The following is a 22959-nucleotide window of genomic DNA, read 5'->3' as shown; positions in this document are numbered from 1 at the left end:
ATTTAAAATAATATTTTATCGCTAGGATTCCGGTGTGGTCCTTTATCGTGGAAAACGTTACACCTCGTTAAACGGTTATTGCGCAATAAACTTCGCTGTGGAATTATTAACGACCGGCGAAATATTAACGAACTGCTGCCGGATTTCACGTTTGCAGAATGTAAACCAAACAACAAAGCTAAGAAAAAAGCGTTTTAAAATGCGAAGACCAGCGCGATATATATATATATATATACATATATGTATGTATGTGTATTTGTGTGTGTATCTGTGTTCGAAAACAATACGATTCTGTTACAATATTTTCGCAGTCGTATAAATTCAAATGATCGCGTTAGTCAGTTTTCTTGAAAATAAAAACTATGGACGACGACGCACTCAAACGCGTTGGAAACTGTGTGCAAATAAACATAATTTTTGTATACATTATGCGCTTGTATCAAGGCCAGATTATGGTCACAATATAAAGGAAGCTATTACTTTTGGTTATACCTTTTCGCCCTAAACGGTTTAATAAATATTAATGAAAATAAGTGTAGTATTATTTTGTTCGGTCCGTACGGCGATACTTGTCGAACCCATCCTACTGCAATTAGAAAAACTTTTTGGTACAATAAATAAAACGCTAACGTTTGGCTTACTTAAATATTCTGCTAACGAATTATTTATTCAAAATCATATTGGATCGCATCAAGGTTTTGGCGATTGGTCGCAGTTGTCGGCAAGCCGGTTTACAAAAATAATGATCATCCGCACTGGAACGATCTACACGACCTGCTCTAATCTTATCGAATGCGACTAACTGCTAACTTGATCGATTAAACAATACATCGTATTCGTTAACCAATGATCATCAAATGCGTAGGAGTCCCTTTTAAATTGTAGCTCGGGGCTACGTCCCGCCCCCCCCCTAATTTCGATCCTGCCCTGGTGTGTCTGTCATCCGGATAACGTACGTTGTTCTCTGCGCGGTCACGTTTCCCCCTGCACTGGCCGTTACGAGGTAACGCGAAAACACACCGTTCGAACGATACGAATCCAATCGACATCCGCTTTTGAGTTGACATCGCGAGTACACGAATCGTGCGCTGCGTTTGACACCCGTTTTTTTATTCCTACCCGTCGACAAACGTTATTAGCAATACGTCGCCGTGATGTTATTATTATTATTATTATTATTATAAACATTATCATAATTATTCTCTCAGAGGACGCAATGTGATTCGTCAATACACCGCAAGTAACAGTAATGCGTTCCAAGAGAAACGACTCGCATAGCGTTATCCCCCGTGAACACGTACCGTACTGCGCCAACTATTTGCGGACGTCACGTGATGTTCAACGTTTCTTGATCATTTCCCATCGCCATCCCTCCTCACCGCGTGCCAATGTCAATGGGATCCGATCCTTCACTTGTCTGTCATACCCTACGCCACCCCGTCCCGGTAAAAGCATAATCCCGTAACCCGACTCGCAACTGCCCGCACGCCGTTCATAATACTTATCACGTCTTAATCAAATAGCTTCGTCTGCAGTGCAGTAATGTCCTTACGTCGTTGCGATGTGATTATCATCGTGTTTAACGATGGCTATTGTTCATTCCGGCAGAAATCTCAGTAAAATATTATCCGCAATACACGCAGTAGAATTTTGTTTAAGGCGCTTTCCTAGAGATCAGTTAAAACAGCCGTGTTAAATGGAAAATCGTCGTGTTACGCTGGAAAAACATTTTTAATTATGACAAATAAAAAATTGTACATTGCAGAGTGCATTTTAAAACTTAAATTACATATTGTTTTACGTTACTTACTTCAAAAACTCATCGATATTTGTTTTTTTATTATATTTTTTTTATTTTTAATAAGATACTTGGAGGAAGTTCTCGGTTTTATTGATATGATTTAAAGTTTCGTAAGCACTGTCAAAAGACGTAATTAATTTTCTCAAAACGTTGTCATGATCGAATGCATTTGCTATTGGAAAAATCGGTGTTGTATCATCCTTTTCCTCCTCCTTGAAAGTTAAGTAGAAAAAAGCAATACCTCACCCCATTTATAAATGAACTATTTAAATGGTTGGCAATCAACAACAAGCATTTTTAGTATTGTAGAATTGAGTTTTAGAAAGTAGTCGGCAAATTCGTGTATTTATAACCCACTCCCCCCATAAATATTTGCTAGCGCCAGCCCTGGGGATTTCTTTAAATTTAATACATTTTTTTTTTATTAACATAACTTTCAATGACAGCGGCTTATCCGGAAACATAGGGCGTAATAGCTGAAGTTGGATATTGAACGTTGTCAAAATCAAGGAACTCTTAAAAATTAGTGTATAAGATGAGAAACCATCTTAAACGATAGCGTTTTAAACAGAATTCAGATTGTAGTATTCACAGCGGATGATATTTTACTCACAACTATTTGTATTAACATTTTCTAAATTAGTAAACTGTCACTGTAGTCATTCTTCGTCCTTAAAAATATTACAAGTGGACGTATAGTAGGATGGTACACATAATATGTGTGAGGTGAAAATAAGAAACTGTAAAACGATTCATCTTCGATGTCCAGTGAACAGTGTAAACATTAATGTAATGTATTGACAACCGTTGATAATAATATTCAAATTTTTATCGCAAGACTTTCTCATTTTACGCGTCTAATTTTAAACATCGACGGATATAAAAAATAAAAAAAAATCAACCAGTTACGTTAAATGTTAAACAGTCAAATGTATAATGAGTATTACATTTTATACATTCGATTTAATGATCGATCATTTTATTCGAGAAATAAATATTTGTTTCATCGTAATATTAAATCACTTCGCAGAACATACATTTATATAAATTATCAATAATAATTACCGTAACATTATATTAATATAAACGACTGTTTTACATTAAATTCAAATCTATACTGAAAATCGATACGCTTTATCAATGCTCAAAAAACATAATATATATTATAGATAGAATGATTGTAACTTATAATAACGTTATCTGTAATATTTTTGTCAAAAATAATAAAATTTAATTCGGATTCTAATACGTCTAACACATTATAATATATCACAATCATATAATAATGTTTTTTTTTTTTCATACTACAATGTTATTACATAACAAAACGTCAAAACCTATCGACAATACAATAATTTTAGATAATCAAAACTGTCATAGTAAATAAAAAAAAAACAGTATTTAATCGTAAGACCAAAAATACGAACAAAATTCTATAAACCGTCGTGGAAATACGATCCAGCATCCCCGCGACATTCGTTAACCTAACGATATTTATCGTCCGCGGACTCCGAAATTCGTTATCCGTCATGCTTTGCGATTTCGAAGCGAACGCGTCACCCCGACAAAACGAACGAAAAAATCAACAAAGTGTTGGCGGTTTTGATTCGATCGTTTAATTTTTTTTCGCCCGCGGACACCGCGGTATCGGTTCAGGGTAACGCGACCGGTTGGCGGTGGTACCGATTTCCGGAAAAGATCTAGACAAAAAAAAATCCAAAAATTGCGTTCAAAACCGTTGTCGCGTTCGGCACGTGGACGATGTTCAATGCTCGAGGTCCAGATAGGACGCCAACGACCTGGGCACGGGCAAATGTGGTATGCCGTGCGGCAAGCGGAAGTTTTCGTGCAAAGCGTTGCGCACGGCGCACCGGGCCAGGTGCATCAGTGACGGCGGCGTACGGGTGACGGGATCGTCGCAGCGGTGGTCGTCGTCATCGTGGCCCGTGCTGCCGTGCTCGCTGACCACCGCCCTGAGCAGCACGTCCATGCAGGCCTGGGCGCCGGCCCCCAGCGGCCGGTCGCCATGGTCCGCGGTGTTGCGCAGGTACGCGATGGCCGCGCGCACCGACCGCTCCGCCGCGCCGTACCGCAGCAGCAGCGCGACGGCGGCCGCGTCGCCGGTGGCCGTGGCTACCACCACTGGCGTGGCCCGATACGACTGCATGCGCACGTCCTGCATCCTGCGGCCGTCGAGCAGAAGTCGCGCGCGCGTTGCCCGGTCCAGGAAGAACGCCAATGCCGTCCGGTTTTCCGCGGCCGTCACTCCGTAGTCCGTCCACCGGCCGCTGATCATCCGCGCCACTTTGCTGCCCACCACCGCGCCCTCAAACAGCTTCTCCAACGTTTTCTCGCACCTGCAATAGCGATAAACGTGCACGATTAGCTTCGCATAATATTATACACGTTACAATTGCAAAGAATTCACGCGAGTATCAATCCGATTCGATTAAGTTCTCGCGCAGTTCATCAGACATTCCGATAAGTTGTTACGTATAAGCTGGACGACTGATGTCTGAACTCTGAACTCTCGGTTGAAAATACGTTGAACGATTTTCAACCATAGAACGGGGTACAGAATAATTTTATTGTTCTTGGACTAGAATTTAGATTTTGGTTGTAACCAATCTAGTTGGTTTTTTAATCGAAAGCGAAAAATCGTTTAAAATAACGTCGGGCAAATCGGTTGTTCTATATGTGTGGCCAACGCCTTCAACGATTCCAACAGTGGTTACAACAACGTTGTTAATTATTATCCTGTACGTCCGAAGACTTGACTGATCTGAGTTAATAAAGTCTAAGCGAATGAAAACAATCTAAAAGGGTTTACAAAAATGATATAACAATATCGAAGTTTCAAAAATTCGAGTAGAAAAAATTGTACGATTTATTTTCTGAACACTCGAGTGGATATTTGACTTACTCCCTAATTCAACTAATTTATTATAATAATGGTGTGGTAAATTTCAAGCGTCTTTTTAAATTATTCGTTAGGGTTTGTTGCGTGTATCATGACGTTTATGCGATTTTTTTTTTTTTTTTATGCGCATCAGCAAGTCAACACCGAAATAAGTTTTAAAAAATACTAGAAAATCGTGAAAAATAAACCTACAAACATTCCAACTTATATATAACAATGAACAACAAATGGCTAACAATTTTGCAGAAAAATTGTAAAAGTTAACTCAAGTGTACCATGCTATTCCGCTATCTTGGGCATCAAATCAGAAACACAACTATTCAAAGCGTCAAGAATGTAGAAAAAATCGTAGTTCATTTCCGTTTTAACTCGAGTGTGATTTTAAAAAATAAAAACAATCTGAAATGTATTTTAATTAAACGTCAACTAAACAGCACGATTTTTAAATTTTTATAAGAACGTTTTCAGTGGTTTTACAATATTTACAGTTTTTTCAATTAATGCGTTTTAATACAAGGGAACGTAGGAAAATGATACTGAAAATTCAAGTTAATCTACCAAAAATCGTAGTGTTAAGCAAATTAATCGAAAAATAAATAACAGAGCAATCTGGTTTTCAATAAAATCTTAAGTAGTTTTCTGTACAAGGGCAAAGCTAATTCGTTTCACATACATCATTCTAAATGCGATACGTATTTCATCATTGTTTCAACATTTGAAATGATATACTATCATATCAGTACATGATTAATTCAAAACAAGATGTACGCTTCTAACTCCCTTCGTAGATGCCGTTGATATTTTTAAATCGACCAAGGTTCATCGGGAACGCTAATATTTTCCGCTCCGACGTGCAATCGCAGCGAGACAGCTGGAAAATTCGATCACCGAAAAAATTTGCATCGTCTAGAGGGCAAAACGATTGAACAGTGAGCGTTTGAAAACGATTGAAGACCAGTAAATGATTAACCGTCCAGACACAAGCGTGCACTTTTCAACCAACTGCCGATGGAGATCGAACGAGCCGCGCGAAGCTGCTAGAAGGTATACGAGTATAGCATATTTTATAGGGTCGATTAGACGCGATTCCAAAACAGAACCGTTTTGTATTCGCCATCCCGAACAGGAATTATATTGCCGTTTCGAATCGGTTTTGTCATTTAATTTTTGCGACCGTTCGGACGCGTACCCGCGAGTTCGGCCGGTCGTCCGTTGCACGGAAGTAACATAAAAATACCTGATGATAATAATAATAACAATAATAACAGTACGATGTTATCGTATGATACGAGCCGTAACGGGAGTTGGGGGCCAGTGGGTCAATAGGTGGTCCGGCAGCGGGACCCGGTTCTAATTTCAACGCGGCGCAGATCATCAAGTCTCTCTTCGAGGTTAGCGAATTGCCTACGCGCGTTTTACTAACGTATCCGCTACTGTGGTGGTACACACGCGTCGCGCGATAATTTCACGTGTCCGCGTCGTTACGCCGCGGCTGGGCGCGCTGGTTGGGCAAGCGTACTCGTTGTGAACGACCGCGCAAACCTCGAGAATCGCTTTTCCGTCGGTCGCCCGTGTCCATTGCGCGTCGTTTGCGTTTCCGCCGTTGTTGTTACATATTCTTATGATTACCGCGGCGGTGTATATAATCCGCGTGTTTTTACGCGTCCGCACGTTCACGCTTACGGCGGGTGTGCTCGGCCGAATAAATTGTACCGCGCGGGCGAACGCGTCGGAAACAACGCACGAGATGAACGCAAGGCGATACGTTATAGGCGCGTTGAGCCCCGCGTACGCGCTGGAGCAGGGGTTCCCAACCCGTGGTACGCGTACCACTAGTGGTATACGGAAGACTCGTAGGTGGTACGCGAAGAAATGTTTCGGTATAATTATTATTATTACTATTTGCATTCAATGTTATTCGGTTTAGATTATTTGCTGTTATCTAATTTTATGAATATCGATGAAATTGGGTTTGTAATCGTAGCAATTTATTTTTATTATTGTTTACTCGACCTGATATTGATGTTCTTGTACAGAATAAACAAAAACAAATATCGCGTTAAATTTTAAAAATATAATTGTAATTTAAATATTAAGATTTAACTAAATGTTGAGATTTATTTTTTTACTTTTATACATTTAAAATAATAAAAAATTATAAAAATTAATGAATAATAAAAATATACTTTAAAGCTTTAGAATTAAGGTGGTACGTGTATTGATTATAAAAGTGTCCGATGGTACTCGACGATAAAATGGTTAGGAATCCCTGCACTAGAGCACGCACAGACTGAGAACGTGTGCTCATGCTGTGCGTTTTACAAATTCGCTGAACGAGAACGGTATATCGAGCACGTACGAGCGTTTTCGACGCACAGCAAACGCAGGCCGGGACGGGGACCGGCTCGCGTTCGTTTTGCGTCGCGACAACCATCATATTTACTGCTCGGAGTGTGGACGGCGGTACGTTCAGTATTGTGGCGACCGCGCGCACGATTACACAAGTTCAGTGTATAATTATTTAATAATCATTATTATTGATTTTCGTTTAAATTTTTCGAAATGGAATGGAGTAATGTGTCATTCAACATTACCAACAACACCCAGTGCTATGGAACCCAAAAAATAATAATTATTTTTCTAAAATAAAAAAAAAAAAAAAAAACGAAGCGTGGGAAATTATCTCAAAAAATTTAAATAGGGAAGTCGAAGACGTTAAAAAAAAAAAAGACCTAAATTTTTTGGGTTCTTTTGGGCGTGAAATAGTCACTCGAGTGACAATAACAATTAAATAATTATTATTAAAGTTTAAATTTTAAACACGATATACGAAAAGCAACATGCACTGTATACCACTGTTCACCACACAACTGATTATCCGGAGCGCAGATTTATCGTATACAAGCTTGTTGTACGTGGTAACGTCCATACTGAGCACACACAGCACACAACGTGAGCACACATGCTCGATATATGCGTGTTATAGTGCAGTGGTCTTCAACTGGTGGGTCGCGACCCAATTTTGGGTCGCGTAAGCTTTAAGATTGGGTCGCGATAAGTTTTCTGTTTAAAATTTAAAAAAATCATATTTATATATATTATATAATTTATGTCAGATGATACTGCATAAAAATGTTTTCGAATAGAACCGAAACCGTACTATTTTATACTATTTTAAATTTGTAGAAGATTAGAATGAACCCTTTTTTCTCAAACACTCATACTAAATTAGAAAAAATCCTCAAACCAATATGCAACATATACCACTAATCATTAACTATTGAACACATAGTGGAGGAATGAACACAGTTTACCTCAATACGCACCGACCTGAACATGCCATCCAACATAGTAAAAGTACTTAGCGAAAAACAAACTCTGAAAATTGTCACATTATTAAGTATCACAAATATTATATTAATAAATTTTAATTTACATCTAACTTCACCTGTATAATATTTCATATGTAATATTGTAATTTTAAATCTAACACCTAACACATCAAATATGTAACATCTAATAGCTAATAATATTTGCTGTTGAAGCCTCAATCTTCAAATAAAAGAAAAAAAATAATAAACAATCAAATGAAGTGATGGGTTGACTTAATTCATAAATCGCATTTACATTTCATATATTTATAAACTGCATTGTGTTAAGTTGAGCTGAGGTGGAGGTATTTCATGTGAAAACAGTCCGGGACAAATATCGCACTCATTTCTTTTGTATATCAAAACATATACATTTTTCGGTATCATTAAATGTATTTTTTTTTTTTTTTTTTTTGTATCATTACTTGTATTAAAAATTAAATATTTCCTAAATACCTAAAAAATATCAATTTTGATTTATTTTGTTATAAAAGCACTTCTAATATGGCATACATTAAATAATTTTAACTTTTTTATTTGGCTTTCATGGCTATCGAAATTTACATGGGTCACGAAAAATGTTTAGTAAAAAAAGTGGGTCGCAGGTCGAAAAAGGTTGAAGACCACTGCTCTAGTGTGTACGCTGCTTTAGGTAATCGCAGCGCTTGCGCGCGTTACGTTACGTCGTACAGCGACCGGGTCGTGTCGAGAAAACCGAATTCGTCGGAAAAATCAAACTCGACAGCAGATCGGTGCCGAGAAACAATACGAATAATGATTACGATTTCCGATCGTGCGACAGGGGAAAAGAAATCGAACGTGAGTAGACACGTTTATAACGGAACCGTCTATGCGAATCCTATGCACCGAACTTCGCGAATTACAATTCAACGTGTGGAAAATCGGTTGGCCATCTATAAACTCAACGACGAACAAACGAAAAAAGTGAAACCGCGTGGAAAATATAATAAATTCGAAGTATTAATTTCCCCTCCGCCCCCACACCCCGGTTCAGTAGTTCGTTGACAGAAGAAGAACAATAAAACCGAATAATTGATTTCGTGCCGACTCCGCGAGAGCGTATTTCATTAAAAACACAACGATTTTCGTACATAAATAGTGATTTTTATAAACGTAAAATGCGCTTATAATATATTACGTATTTCTAAGAGTTGAACTTTTAGAAATTGTCTAGTTTAAAAATATTTGAAGTTCATCGCTGTACGAGTTGATTTATATAAATGTGATACTGCTTACAAATGTACGATTTATAGAAAAAATAATTTATAAATATTCATTTACTGGATGAAATAGTACATCTAAAATAAAATGTATTAATTTTAAATGTTTTACTTAGTAATATCGATGTAACTAGTGCACTAGTGTAATTATTCAACGACAATTAACATACATAACATGCATAACACATTTAAAGAAACATTTAAAAACTAATTTACCTGCGAGAAAGGTTTAGAATGCGTAATTAACGAAGTTGCTTAAGCATGATCTATTAAATATAATGTTAAATGTTTAGCAAGATTCTAACTAAATTAATAATGTTTTCTAGTAAACATTGTAAAAAAAAAAACTAAATGGTTGGTACATAAAAACAGCACAAAGCATGATTTAGAATCATACTCGTAAACTAATCAGCTTTTACTTTGATGTGAATATTTCACGTTTAACTATTATTTGACCTTAGTTTGAAAGTAGTAAATATGTTAAATAGACAATTGATTAATTAAGCCATTCAGTTTAACATTAATTAACATAATATTTTAAATCAATAACGCAAGTCCAATTCACAAAATAATTGTATTAAAAAATTGTCTTAACCTATGTAGTATATGTTATTTTATATATAATATATGTTATTGATTTATTTAATGGTTAATATTTCTAACATTGTTGATTTTAACCGAAATTCAATTGACCATAATAAAGGTCACACGAATTGAATTCAATAACAAATATCTTAGAGGATTGTGGGATTTGTAATCGAAAATCAACTAAGATTAATGCAGTGATCGAATGTCAGTAGTTGACCTAACGTGCTCAGTAAATACAACATCCACATAATGCGGTTTTATACAACTCAAATGTAATCTGAAAGTTATCTATTGTACAAAAAAAAACATACCACTATAATACGAGTATATTTCATAGTATTAGCTAGTAGTAACTGGCATAGAATAATATATAGTTTTATGATGATTATCGATTTCAAGGATTTTTCTTCTCGAATAATTTATGTCCATACATCATTAGTTTTAACGCAGGATTAACAGTCGAGCATAATTTTACTATACATTCAAGGATTCTGTTCGTTAAGCGTGTTAATACTTTTTTTTTTTAATCTTTTACATAAACGAGTATAGCAATACAATTTTCAATACTACTTCGGCTTTCTAATAAACATAATTTTTCTTTATATAAACCAAATCACTAAAATATATTTATCAAAGAACACTAGAAATTACATTAAAAAAAAAAAAAAAAAACATGAATTATAATTAATTGTATCTATTTACTTGGGTAGGTACCCGATATTTGTCAACGGTTCAATATATATACTAAAATAAATTATTTTTCATATAGAATAGAATATCGAAATGAATACGCTTCAAGGTAGTTGTTAATATAATGTAGGACATGTTAATTTTATTGTTGAACAATTACTTGATCATCCGTAGCAATATACTCACTGTAATTGATGCCATTTAATAGTTTTATTTTTTCTCATTTCAAAACAGATTGCTATTTTATTACGACTTGCTTGAAACACTGGCGTTGAATCAACGAACCCGGAATTGGCGACTTGTATTTAATATTAAAACTGACCTATTTCATTCGTTTTATATACGTATAAACGTATATACATATATTTATGCACATCATTTAAATAAAACGTCCTTAATAATATATTATACTATTTATACTCCGAGTAAACAGTTTTTCTTTTCGACCGAACGGAAACGAAAGTAAGATCACTAATAATTCCAAGAAATTGTAGGTCATATAAATACGCATATACAATAACTTCCGAACTGTAAGATACGGTGTACGGACTTGGACGGTCTTTTTATACCGTAGGCTTTGTTAAAGTGTTTGTTTTGGACATACGTCAACTCGCACTCGTCTACTTTTCAACGAGATTATGCGACACCGTTTTCGAGCCCGCGCCAGTACGTACAACGCGTGCATTATAAACTATTTATGTACCTCGCGAGATGTGAAAACATGGTTTCGTAATTAGTCGACATTAGAATAAATACCTGATGCGCCGTGTCGCACGTTGTTTTTCACGTACTATCATCGTTTTTATTATTCAAACGGAGTTGCCGTGCGTACGAATACGCGTTAATCATATTAACACGTGTACATAGGCGTCTATCGTACAGATAACTTTAGAAACAATATGCAAATGATCTGGTTGTTTATCCAGGGGGGGGGAAAGAAGGGAGGATATAATGGTGCTGCAACCCCGCCGAAACGTCAAGAAATCTTTAATTACGCGTGATATATTATATCTTGATCACAAATACTCTAAATAGATGTTCCCACTGATCAAATACATCACTGAACGTGATTTATGGTCTCAAACACGCGAGCATAGAACGTTTCAACCATTGTTTGTACTTTGGTACTTATTTAGCGGTGTTTATGGTTCTTTTGTATAATGTAATATGTAACCGACCGGCCACACTCGTATGATCAATTCCAATTCCTTGAAGATCGATAATTATACGAAAACTATAATTATCGACGCGATATATAAATGCATACGACGAGATCTCTCCGCGTTGACTTTCGTAAAAACGATTGGCAAAGACGATGGCCAAAATAATTGATGTGCCGTGGCTTATATTAACATCTACAGGACATGAGTTGAAATTAAATACAATAAAATAATAATACGTGTATGCGACGAGCGCACGCGTTCGGAAGACGGATTCTCTGCAGTAATAGCGCTCGTGAGGAATGTCAACGAATAAAATATACTTTCCCCTAACCAGGCCAAACACGACTGATTACCTAAAAGAGCATATTTTTTCAGAAAATAAACCAAAAGTAATATAGATAAGACTACTACACAATTCCGCATGGGTTTAAATGCAGCATACTATCCGTTAAACGCTTGTTGATATACATAAACTACAACGTTTTGTACGTCTCATAGGTTTGGCATACTTACTGGTATATTAATTGACTTATGAACTTAATAACTCATATACCAAAATGCGTTTCGCTAAGTAGCTAAGCGTAAATACAAAAGAACACGATAAATCATCGCTTTAGAAAAAAAAAAACATATTGACAATACGTGCCCTAATTATCTTTGAATCTTATGAAATTAAAAAAATGATTAAAAGAAATATATTATTAATAACTATAATTAGTGATTATTATTTTCTTTGGTACCAATGGCCAATCAATAATAAATGTTGTAATAGTTTATGTTTACATTAATAATAATACTGTTACATACAATATATAATACGAATATTGCGTACACACGATTTATATATTTCCCCTTTAAAAAATAGCTATTAAAAGCCACATTTAACCGATGGTAGGACAACGCTGCATTTAAAATCGTATGGCATAGCATGCATATTATTGAACACATGAAATTAGCAAGATCTTGTACCTATATTTTTAATTGGTGATAAAAATCTTCCACAAAACAAATAAATATCATGCGTTATTTAAAATAATAGTATTGAATAATAATAGAAACGAAGTGTAATCACAGTTTTAAGTATAAATCTTATTTACTTAACTGTATGTATGTTTCACCAGTCAGATAAAATCACGTTTACGTAATTCGTCAATCAGCGCGTTAGAACTTATTACAGTATGATATTGCGATTTATATTTTTAATTTTGAAGGGTTTTTAATTCATTTTTATCGAGTAAAGAGAGATTGGTTTTCAACAAACATAAAATTCAACAAATTCGATTGTGAAAATCAACTGATTACCATGTACCTATGTACCTATTCGCACGTATAGAGATGGTGTTACATATGAGTAATTACGTATGTCACGCAAAAAGACAAAAAAAACTAATTCTGAAAAAACTTTGGTGTCCGCTAATCGAAATGCTCACTGTAACAAAACAATAAACAAAGATGAAAATAAACTAAAAAATAATTATATGTTATTATTAGTGTACTCTTTCGTGCGGTGCCGAAGGTGAAAAAATAAAAATGCTCTTATTTGTCACCGCCGCTCAAATTAAACGTATCGTAGGCTCGTCGGAATTAGCGAGGAACTCGCGCAAAATATACATGGATAATACTTAATTTTATATTAACCTCGTGCCATGCCAAAATAACAACGATTCCGGACAATGTATTGTGATTGTGGACATAATTCTCTACGTATTCGCATGTGACTGCATGAATATAATACAATACTGATATCCATAGAACAAATTAATATCATTCCGTATACGTGTCATCGCATCAAATCCGACAAGGCGGATTTTAAATTTGGTTTCCTTAAGGACGCACCACGTAATATGGAACCGCTTCGCGCGCGTACAAACAACTAAACGTGATTGCCATCTTAATAAAAATACGACGTCTAAGATAACATTATAATGTTGGATTCGATGTACGAGACAGAATTTTTCAAACCGTTCGATACTTTTACACATTATAGATACGCGCATATGTGCCGGCACTTTTCAATAATAATTCGGAAATAACTCGAAACGCTTCGTCATGTCAATTAATTCACGGAGATTAAGGCAACCGCGGCGGCTGTTCAAACACGAAACGATAATGTTCATAAAACTGAATATATTTCTCAATACTGTTGAAATTAATACCGTGGGATCTGTATGAATTAGTATTAAGACCTAGTTAAAAAAATATGTATGGTTGGTCGATAGATACGACATTATGTTGCATGACAACACTCCGAATATGACCCCATACTAATGTCTTAATGCGGTTATTTAATTATCTCCAATTACGAAAAGCATGCGAATACAATAGTAAATAATAATAATAATTTGTGCAACATTCTTGAGAGAAATAAAACTGTTCTAAAATTGCTCACGTTAAACATAAACAACTCACAGATTTATACGAGATAAACGCGCAATTGACGTAGTGATTTAGTGTAACCATGCAATTAAGTTTACAATACCATTAATTCGGTTAATAGTGCTCAGAGCAATAATCATAAAAGTTCCATTCGGTGATATTTTTTAAGTACAGATATTAGTCAGTCCATATGGCGGATACATATTGAGTTTTAAGGTGATACATTTTTCGAACTCGATAACAAATAAAATATATTCGCAGACACGGTGCAAAAAAAAAATTGTAAAATTTAAAGTAAAATCGATATAAAAAGCTCGTAAATTCGACGAATTTGAATTTATTGCACACGAATCGTTTCTATTCCAAAACATCAAATTCGAAGTAATAATATAGTTGTAAACGTCCAGTTTTCGAACAATTAATAAACGCGTACTTAGATAACGCACATTAACTATTTTCCCACGTTTCAGTTTGACTAGTCGGTCTTGTGAAAAAAAAAATCAAACGCACTGTACCTGTATAATACAAGTCTTGTACGACTGATAACCCATGTAACTAATCGCACATTTTCATATCTCATCGGATCCGAATTAGACGTACGATTAAAAAAAAAATTAACTATATTGCAAACACCTATATACTCATAACAAAACATTCTGAAACGAGCAACCCATTACACAATAGCATTTAACATTCGTCACGGTTTTCACAGTGTATTGCTATCTAATGGTCTTCCAACATAATATCAGGACGGCGTCGAAAATGTATATATACGTATGATTCTAAAATCCTTATCATTGTACGATTCATCGTCACTAGTTACCACCGCTAAGACATCGACTTCAGCCAAGGTAAAAATGTTTTAATTGGAAATGGCAAAAGCGTTTAATAATTCTACTGTAACTTTTTACGTCTTGATACACGCTCAAGCGAATACTACAGTAAACAAACCCGTACGGTGCCGCACGTGAAAACGAATAAATTAGGTACATTAATGATTCCACGTCAGCCATCGGAGACCGTCTAAAAGGCTAAGAGTAATTTTGAGCTTCAAATGTGGGTGTAATAATACGATTAAAACTGCACAAACTGAATTATTGGTATATAATAGAAGGCTCAGCTTGTTTGCCGTTGGAACGATACGTTTTTAACGTCTTGATTGTTTTCTCCGCTAAATTCTTACGGTTATTATAAAGTTAAAACGTAAAACACAAAATACAATTTTGGAAAATAAGATTTGCATAATCTACCGTATTAGTCGTTTAAATTTTTGCGATACCCGTATTTAAGCGCATGTATTATGTATGCAATGTTTGTCAGTAGTCACCCGTTTCTCATCATCAAGTTACGCTTCTGAGACTTTGTGTTCAACGCAATTTGCAAGCACGTAGAATCATTTTTTTTAATGAATCACGCACTAAATAAATACATTTTTGTTAAGTGTGACATACATATTAAGTTAAATATCTTTTATCTTTCGACGCTAAAGTAAATTATATTCACCTTATGCGAGCAAACACTATAAACAACGGGCGTACATTAAACACGAATGTCATACGATTTTGTTAATTAAACATTGTTGTTAATTCGATGTTATGACCTTCAATAAACTATTATTTTTCGCTAACATATGCACGTGAACATAAAATGTAATATGCACGTTGATAGTTTTTATTTGAGTAGTTCAGATTTTTTTTTTTAAGTGAGTACTTGTTAAATTTAAAAGACTCTTATACGATCTCGTATAGGTCGACTGAAAATTTAACTTTTCTTTCTTTTCAAATGAAGAAGAAGAAAATTACTAATTTGTTATTAAATAGTAAAATGTTGCATTGATTAGTTTGTTAACAATTGTTTACCTTTGAGAACGTTTTATTTGATCTCGGACCACAATAAATACAACACGTATTTAAATATATCATATATATATATATATATATATATATAAACACAATTGTTCGTTTTATTTATAATGAGCTTGAAGAAGAAAGTGTTTCCTTATTTTATTTTTTCTTCGTAATCATTCAATTACTAAGTATTTAGAAGCGTATTATATCACTGCGTGTAACAATTTTTTTTAGTAAAATCTTAAGTCTTAACTGTGGGTTTAAGAATATAAATTGTTTTTTCCCACAACATTTATAACAATTTCCTTGTTTTAGAAAATATGATGTACGATTTTTTGTTCTGGGTTTCGTATCCAAATGTCTTAAATAATTTAATATGTTCGAACTATTCCGTTAATGTGCAAAGTAATCGTAAGAGTTAAATATTGTTAGCATAATTAATTTATAATCAAAACAAAAACAATGAAAAAACAAATTATTATTTTAGTACCAATTAATATAAAATTATCATACAGACACAAGGAATAATGGAAACAAAAACTTACATTTTTAAATCTTACCAACATGTTTGTGAATGTAAAATTGTATTTTTTTTCCTTTTTTTTTAATTTAAAGTAGGTATAAACCTAAATACGGCTGTTCGGAATCGACACTAGACACTAAGTTTTTATTATATAATACATTCTACATAATGTATATTTTAGAATATACAGTTAAAATTAATAATATATTAATATACATAATATATTTATACAATCATAAAATTCATTTTAATTAATTTTCTGTTTGATCATCATTCAATGGCATACCAACTAATGATATCAATAATTATTTAATAATCTAAGAATTTAATTAGTTATCTATTTCTAATGAATTGAATTCCAAATTTGTTTTTATATTTTTTTTTATGATATTCTACTTAAATTAAATTTAAAATTTCGATATATTATAACATGTATAAATATTAAAATTATATACTTTCATATTTTTATATAAATGTTCATAGACCTTTGTATTTTTTATTTGATTTTTCAATGAATGTGTAGGGGGAATTTTAAAAATATTTTTCGTCAGATTGTATAATATGCCATTGATTCCATATAATAAATATAATCCTTCAATTCAATATTACGTGCAATATGCATTTTTTTTCTACAACCGTACTATAAAATATGTAAATTTCAGATTTTAATTCGTCTAATAACCGAAAAAAAATCAAATATCTTTAATTGTCTTTTTGTGCAAAACCAAACTGAAATATCATTGATATATTTAAAAAAAATTTCGAACACACTTTTCCAAACACTAATAGACTTAACAAACCATCAAAAACTTTATAAATACAACGATAGAATAGATGAATAATATTTTTAAAATAAGTCTTTTCTCGCATTTTACTGTTTTTTCCACTCTAATGTTGTCGAACCAATTTTATAGAACTATTTTACTCAAAAAAGTTCATTTTAACTATTTAAAATTATTCCTCCCTAGTTAATGTCGAAAATAATTCAGTTTTAAGTCGATGGTGTAAAACTTAACGGCCAAGTAGCTTAAACTATGTGTAGATATACCACGTATGAATTATAAGAAACCGTCGACAATAAATTATTAAATGCTGTTATAATGCGTTACTCTGTAAAAAACGTATAATACGTTCTAGTTGTTAATAGACAAATCTATGTCATAATGGATGATAAAACGACAGTTTTTTGTTTAAATTATTTTGTTCTAAGTTAAAAAAAAGGGAAACACACAAAAATGTTCTAATCGATGGTACGATTTATATTTTTCAATTACATTTTATACCTTCATTTTAACATCATCATCATGTTAATCACATAAAAGCACGATATTATTGATTGGTAGAACGGTAGAAAGTTTAGCAGATGACATTTCCATTAGTAAACGTTTTCGACGATAAGATTTCTATTTGCTTGGTAAATATAATTTTTCTACGATGGTATTCATTCACGGATTTAATCGCATTCGTTCACCGCAACAACTGCATGTCTCGTTAACTGCACACTAAAATCCAAGTAAAACGAATCCAGCAATTCGTCACGTTAATAACAAGATTCATCCGAAACCGAAATCTCAAACAAGTTTATTATCGTTAATCGGTCATTGATTTGCTTCTTTTGCATACGGAAAATATTCGCGTTTGTATAAAATATATCATATTAATACGATTTCGTAGTTAAGATTCCTCACTGCTAACGCGCAATCACGGCCCATTACGATATGAATACAGACTCAAAAAACAAATTAATAATGTTTGACAAAATAATATACGGTTGTAAATTGTTCTCCGATTATCTTAATTATTCGGTATAAAATGTTAATAAATTCAAAAAATGTCACCCCCTTTACCAACCAAAAAAAACTAATTTCCTATTTTTACATTTTATTTGATGATGATAGAAATCTCTGATGACAATTAGAAACAAAGACACAAAAAAAAAAAATAAATATATATCACACCATGGTAACACCAATACATTCCTCGTTTCATGCATAATCTTAAATCAAAAACAATTTTATAGATTTGTTTTTAAATTCCACGGCACGAATGACTGACAGTATATGGCAATAAGCGTCTGCCAAAAACAAATTCGACGACGATACTGAGCACAAATTTAACTTATCGATCGTGTAACAACATAAGTTTTCCACAATAATACAATAAATCTGCATTGATAATTGTCAATATACGTCGTGCAACGGTCTAAGACGTTTCCAATTACTTGTCTAAATGTTCTCAACCGAGTCAATGGCACCGATTAATTATAATTACAAATCGAACTAGACGTTTTCATTTACGTGTGTTACAAACTCTATCTTTAGCTAGGCCTCGGGGAGTTCTAAGTGGCCCGGCTTTTTCGAAATTTCGATTCGCATCCACCTGATACATTTGCGTACGGTGCCTCTGATTGGAGATCAAGTCGTCGGGGGAACGTGGATGTCGGTACGCCTGCTGTCTACTGAACAAACATCGATCGCATCTAACCGTAACCTGCGTGCACCAACCCCTTCATCGACATTTACGGAAACGCCACGTGGGAACGTTATAAAAGTAAAACGGTCTTAACGAACGAGTAATTTAGTATTGTTCTCGACATGTACTCCGCCAAGTGTAATTCAAGATGGTGACGGGCAGTTCCACGTTGTTTTTTATTCCGCCACTTCCTAAATATAACACATTGTTATCGCACGGCGGCAAGATATAAATATAACACAAGTGGCCTCCGTATATAACAAAAGTACCATAAAAAATAAAACAATCCTTCGCGACGTGCACGCGGGGATAACAATAAATCATATTCGGCCGGGAAAAACTTACTGGTCGCAACACGTTTTCTGCGCCGTCGTCGCCGGTCGCATTGTCCAAAATATTTTGTAAAATATTTGCGCGAAGCTACCGGAACCCGGAAAACGTCGTCACCGGTCTCGGTGGAAGAACCGACGACGACGTGTCACGACTACTTATAAATACTGCGTGCGCGCGTGCTTGTTACGTTACGGTAATTACGTGTAGATGGCCGTCAACAGGGCGGCCACGGACTCGGGGCCTGCGTCCGCGTCCATGGCGAAGCGGGCCATCACGTGCAGCATATCGTGGTGCTTGCCCAGCGGACACACAGACCCGTTGACGCGAACCACGCGGTCGTGGTAGGCCACGGCCCCGGCCACGGCGGCTTCGCACGCTCGCCGCCGGTCGCGGCCGCACCACGGGCCGCTCAGCCCATCCACCACGGTGGCCACGTACTCGAGGTGCATGGACCGCTTGTACGCGGGTATCAGCTCGTCGCGTTCCAGCCTGGCCACTATCTGCGCGTAGAACTCGTCCAGCACCGCCTCCATCCTGCGCGTGGGCACACGGTTAGTCGACTCGCCAACCGATATCGCATCGACCGGCGGTCACGACACGCGCAGGAAGCCGTACGCGCGTGCATACCGCATCGGCGACGGACGGCACTCGCCGCAATCGTTAGAGCGCGGTAACGTACGACACGGAAACCCATCCGTCGCACACACCCACGACACGCTCACCCTTGATCGACTATCACACCCCCTCACCGCGTTCCGTTAGCGTTCGCACGGATAGGGTTTCTTAAGCCGATCGGCGCGGGGTTTAGGAGCGACGTAATCTCGTATCACAGCGATGGCCGTGAAACGTTAAAAGGATCGCGCACCCGCCGCCACTGCGTAGTTTCCTGTGTATAACGGACGTGAAAAGTGGCAGATCCCCGCGCGTTCAGCAACAGACGACCAACGTTATTGTTGGTCTTCTTGTGCGTTATCTAAATTTGTAATTTAAAACAGTTATGTTTAACATATTCGTAAGACTCACTTGAAGTCGGACAAACGCAATAGAAATGGATGTGACATTCTTTTGGAATTGTTTGTTTATGTTCATGGTAATTTAGAAGGAATAACATAAGATCTTACGGATACGGTTTTACGTAAGAAACTTGAGAAACATCGGAACACAAAACGGCATCGTTATCGATAGTCATTTTGGGGTTGTGTGGTGGTGGAAACAGCGCACGCGCGCTCGCGATAAACGCGTTTCCGGTTACGAACGGGTGCGCCACCCGATATACTGCGGTTCGTGAACAAGATGGTACGAGGAAACGGGCATGCGGTGAAATACACCTTATGATAGCCTTAGAAGATCGACAAGGTATTCGGGCCTAATGATGACTAATATGTCGATATCTTTATTCGACTGGCAGCAACGATGAATAAATAGAAAAAAATGGTAGCAATCGTTCTGAGTGACATTGTCGTCTTTAACAAATAAAATATATTGGTTTTAAAAATAATTAGAAGTTATTTAAATATCACGTATTTTAGATTTATTTTTTGTTTGGAATTATAATAAATGCTCGATATTCTCTTTTTTTTTATCTATAAATAATATTATGGCCACGTGTAAATCCATACCGGGATCAAACAACGTACATGTAAGTTTTTTTTAGACGGTTCGAATTGAAAACATAAATACGAAACAACTAACAATTATCCGATTGCGCGAACGCGCCACGATATCGTGATATATTTTTAGGGTTGATGCGGATGGTTACCAAAAGTATAATGGTCAAACAAAATACTTGTTTAAATTCTTCAAATACCTTACATTGCCTATACAGATATACTGATAGCAGTATTAAAAAAAATATAATCAATTAAGTTGAAAAAGAAAAAAAAAAAGAAATTTCAGTATATTTTATACAGACAAATCATTTTTTTTTTTTCATAAGTAAAAAGTTTTGTTTTTTACCTCAATTTTAATACCTGCGTATTATCAGAATATAGACTTCTCACTGCATCATCTATAGTCACTGTGCTATTATATTTTAAATTAATAAGTAATATTTCTAAATAGAAAAGTAGGTATTTTGAAATTAGTTCAAAATTTGATTATAAATAAAAAATATGCTTTACGAAATCATTGACCATCGGATAAATCCTATTTTATTGAACCCGTTTAAAAAACAATATCAATTCTTAGTTGTCTAGAAAAATTAATACCATAGTAATAATGATATTGATAACAAAAAATATATAGTACGTAAAGCCAGTAAACCAGTTTCTCTTTCCGAAAGAATTCGACGAAAATAAATAATTAAAATTAAGTTGTATAATTATTTATTTTATCGTATTTAAAGTGTTGTCATGAAATGTAATATATTTTATTTTCTCAAAGTTAAAAACCGAGGAGAAAGCATTAAACGGAAATAAAAAAATCTCGTATGACTCACGGATGACATCAATGACGACTTCGAGCACTTCGAGCACTTCGAGAGTGAAAGATACAAAGCGAGTAGGAGAAAAATAATATAGTTTTACTGTATGTTATTTCCATATGCATTAGGTGTATTGTTTTGTGTTTATATCAAACAGTGATGATACAGTAATAATCGGTTTTTAGCAGATTTATAAAAACCACGCAATAATAATACATTATTCGGGCAGATGTAAAACAATATAAAATGTCACGTACCTAACCTTAATACATACAATTTCGTAACGGAATCAAAATTGTTAGTTTTTAGACAATTATCTTTTTATTTTAACCGAATAATTTAAATAAAGTACCCAATGAAATGTGTTTCTATAGTAAAATATTATATTATACATGTACCTACTCTATCAAGACTATACAATAAACTGTCCAGTGGTATTGAACTCAAAAAAGTTTCAATAGCAAAAAAGACGCGTGTCTCGTTACAATAGTGTTTTTTTTTTTTCTATTTAAAAACGAAAAATATGAAAACTCATTTTTTTCCTACCCACAATAATAATGGTCGAAAAATATACGTTAAACAATAGTAAAAAATCAACGCCACACGAAATGTTGTTGTGATAATTGTAGTGCGTACCGCTAATAATCGATGATGTTTTTTTCGATTCTTTTGCAGTGTGCTGAATCAGAGCAACAACTGGGACCCGCAGTTCGAGTTGACCTACAGAGGACTGGTGCCAATGAAGGGAAAACCGGAACCCATGAAAGTTTGGATTTTGACCAGGAAGCCGATCTAGACGCGGTATTACGCGAAACGCGGCGTGGAACACGATATCGTATATTACATCGAATAGTAAATTTTCTTCTAATCCCCCCGTCCCGTTTGGCTGTCGTAGTTTACGTTTAACATAATTATTATCGGAGAACGCAAAAACCGAACAAGTAAAAATAATAATGATTATACACAATGTCATGATAAAATATAAAGACGTGTTTTTGAAAACATCAACCGTGTTCGTTATTTTTTCGAAACGCACCAGTTTCGTTTCGTTTTCAACGGTTTTAGCGCCATCCCGCACGGTCGTCGTAAACGACGTCTTGAACGCGTGTGCTGTTGCAGTACGGTTAACGCGTGCACGCGAACTGTTCGGGGTAGGGCGTGCGCGCGCGAGAGATTCTTCTCGTCGAAAGAGGATTGTGCCCGTGGAAAAGA

General features: G+C 35.1%; 2 protein-coding genes across 2 annotated transcripts in view; one reads left to right on the top strand and one right to left on the bottom strand.

Moving 5' to 3' along the window:
- LOC112691873 (guanylate cyclase soluble subunit beta-1) overlaps nucleotides 1-22642 on the top strand; it is a 38888-nt gene extending 16246 nt beyond the window's left edge. The window contains exon 14 of the mRNA XM_025566301.1: nucleotides 22423-22642. Within this exon, the coding sequence (XP_025422086.1) occupies nucleotides 22423-22543 (121 nt within the window). The 3' untranslated portion in view covers nucleotides 22544-22642. The remainder of the gene's footprint in view (nucleotides 1-22422) is intronic.
- Nucleotides 3081-22930, bottom strand: LOC112691874. The gene is made up of 3 exons (XM_025566302.1): nucleotides 22784-22930; nucleotides 19527-19859; nucleotides 3081-4158 (listed from the first exon to the last, which is right to left on the bottom strand). The coding sequence occupies exons 1-3, from the start codon at nucleotides 22816-22818 to the stop codon at nucleotides 3567-3569; spliced, it is 960 nt and encodes a 319-aa protein (XP_025422087.1). The 5' UTR covers nucleotides 22819-22930; the 3' UTR covers nucleotides 3081-3566.
- Nucleotides 22931-22959: the final 29 nt, after the last annotated feature.

The sequence above is a fragment of the Sipha flava genome, unplaced genomic scaffold (assembly GCF_003268045.1).
Source record: "Sipha flava isolate LNK unplaced genomic scaffold, YSA_version1 67_pilon_pilon, whole genome shotgun sequence".
NCBI classification, from domain to species: Eukaryota; Metazoa; Arthropoda; class Insecta; order Hemiptera; family Aphididae; genus Sipha; species Sipha flava.
This window is presented reverse-complemented; position numbering and strand designations above follow the sequence as displayed.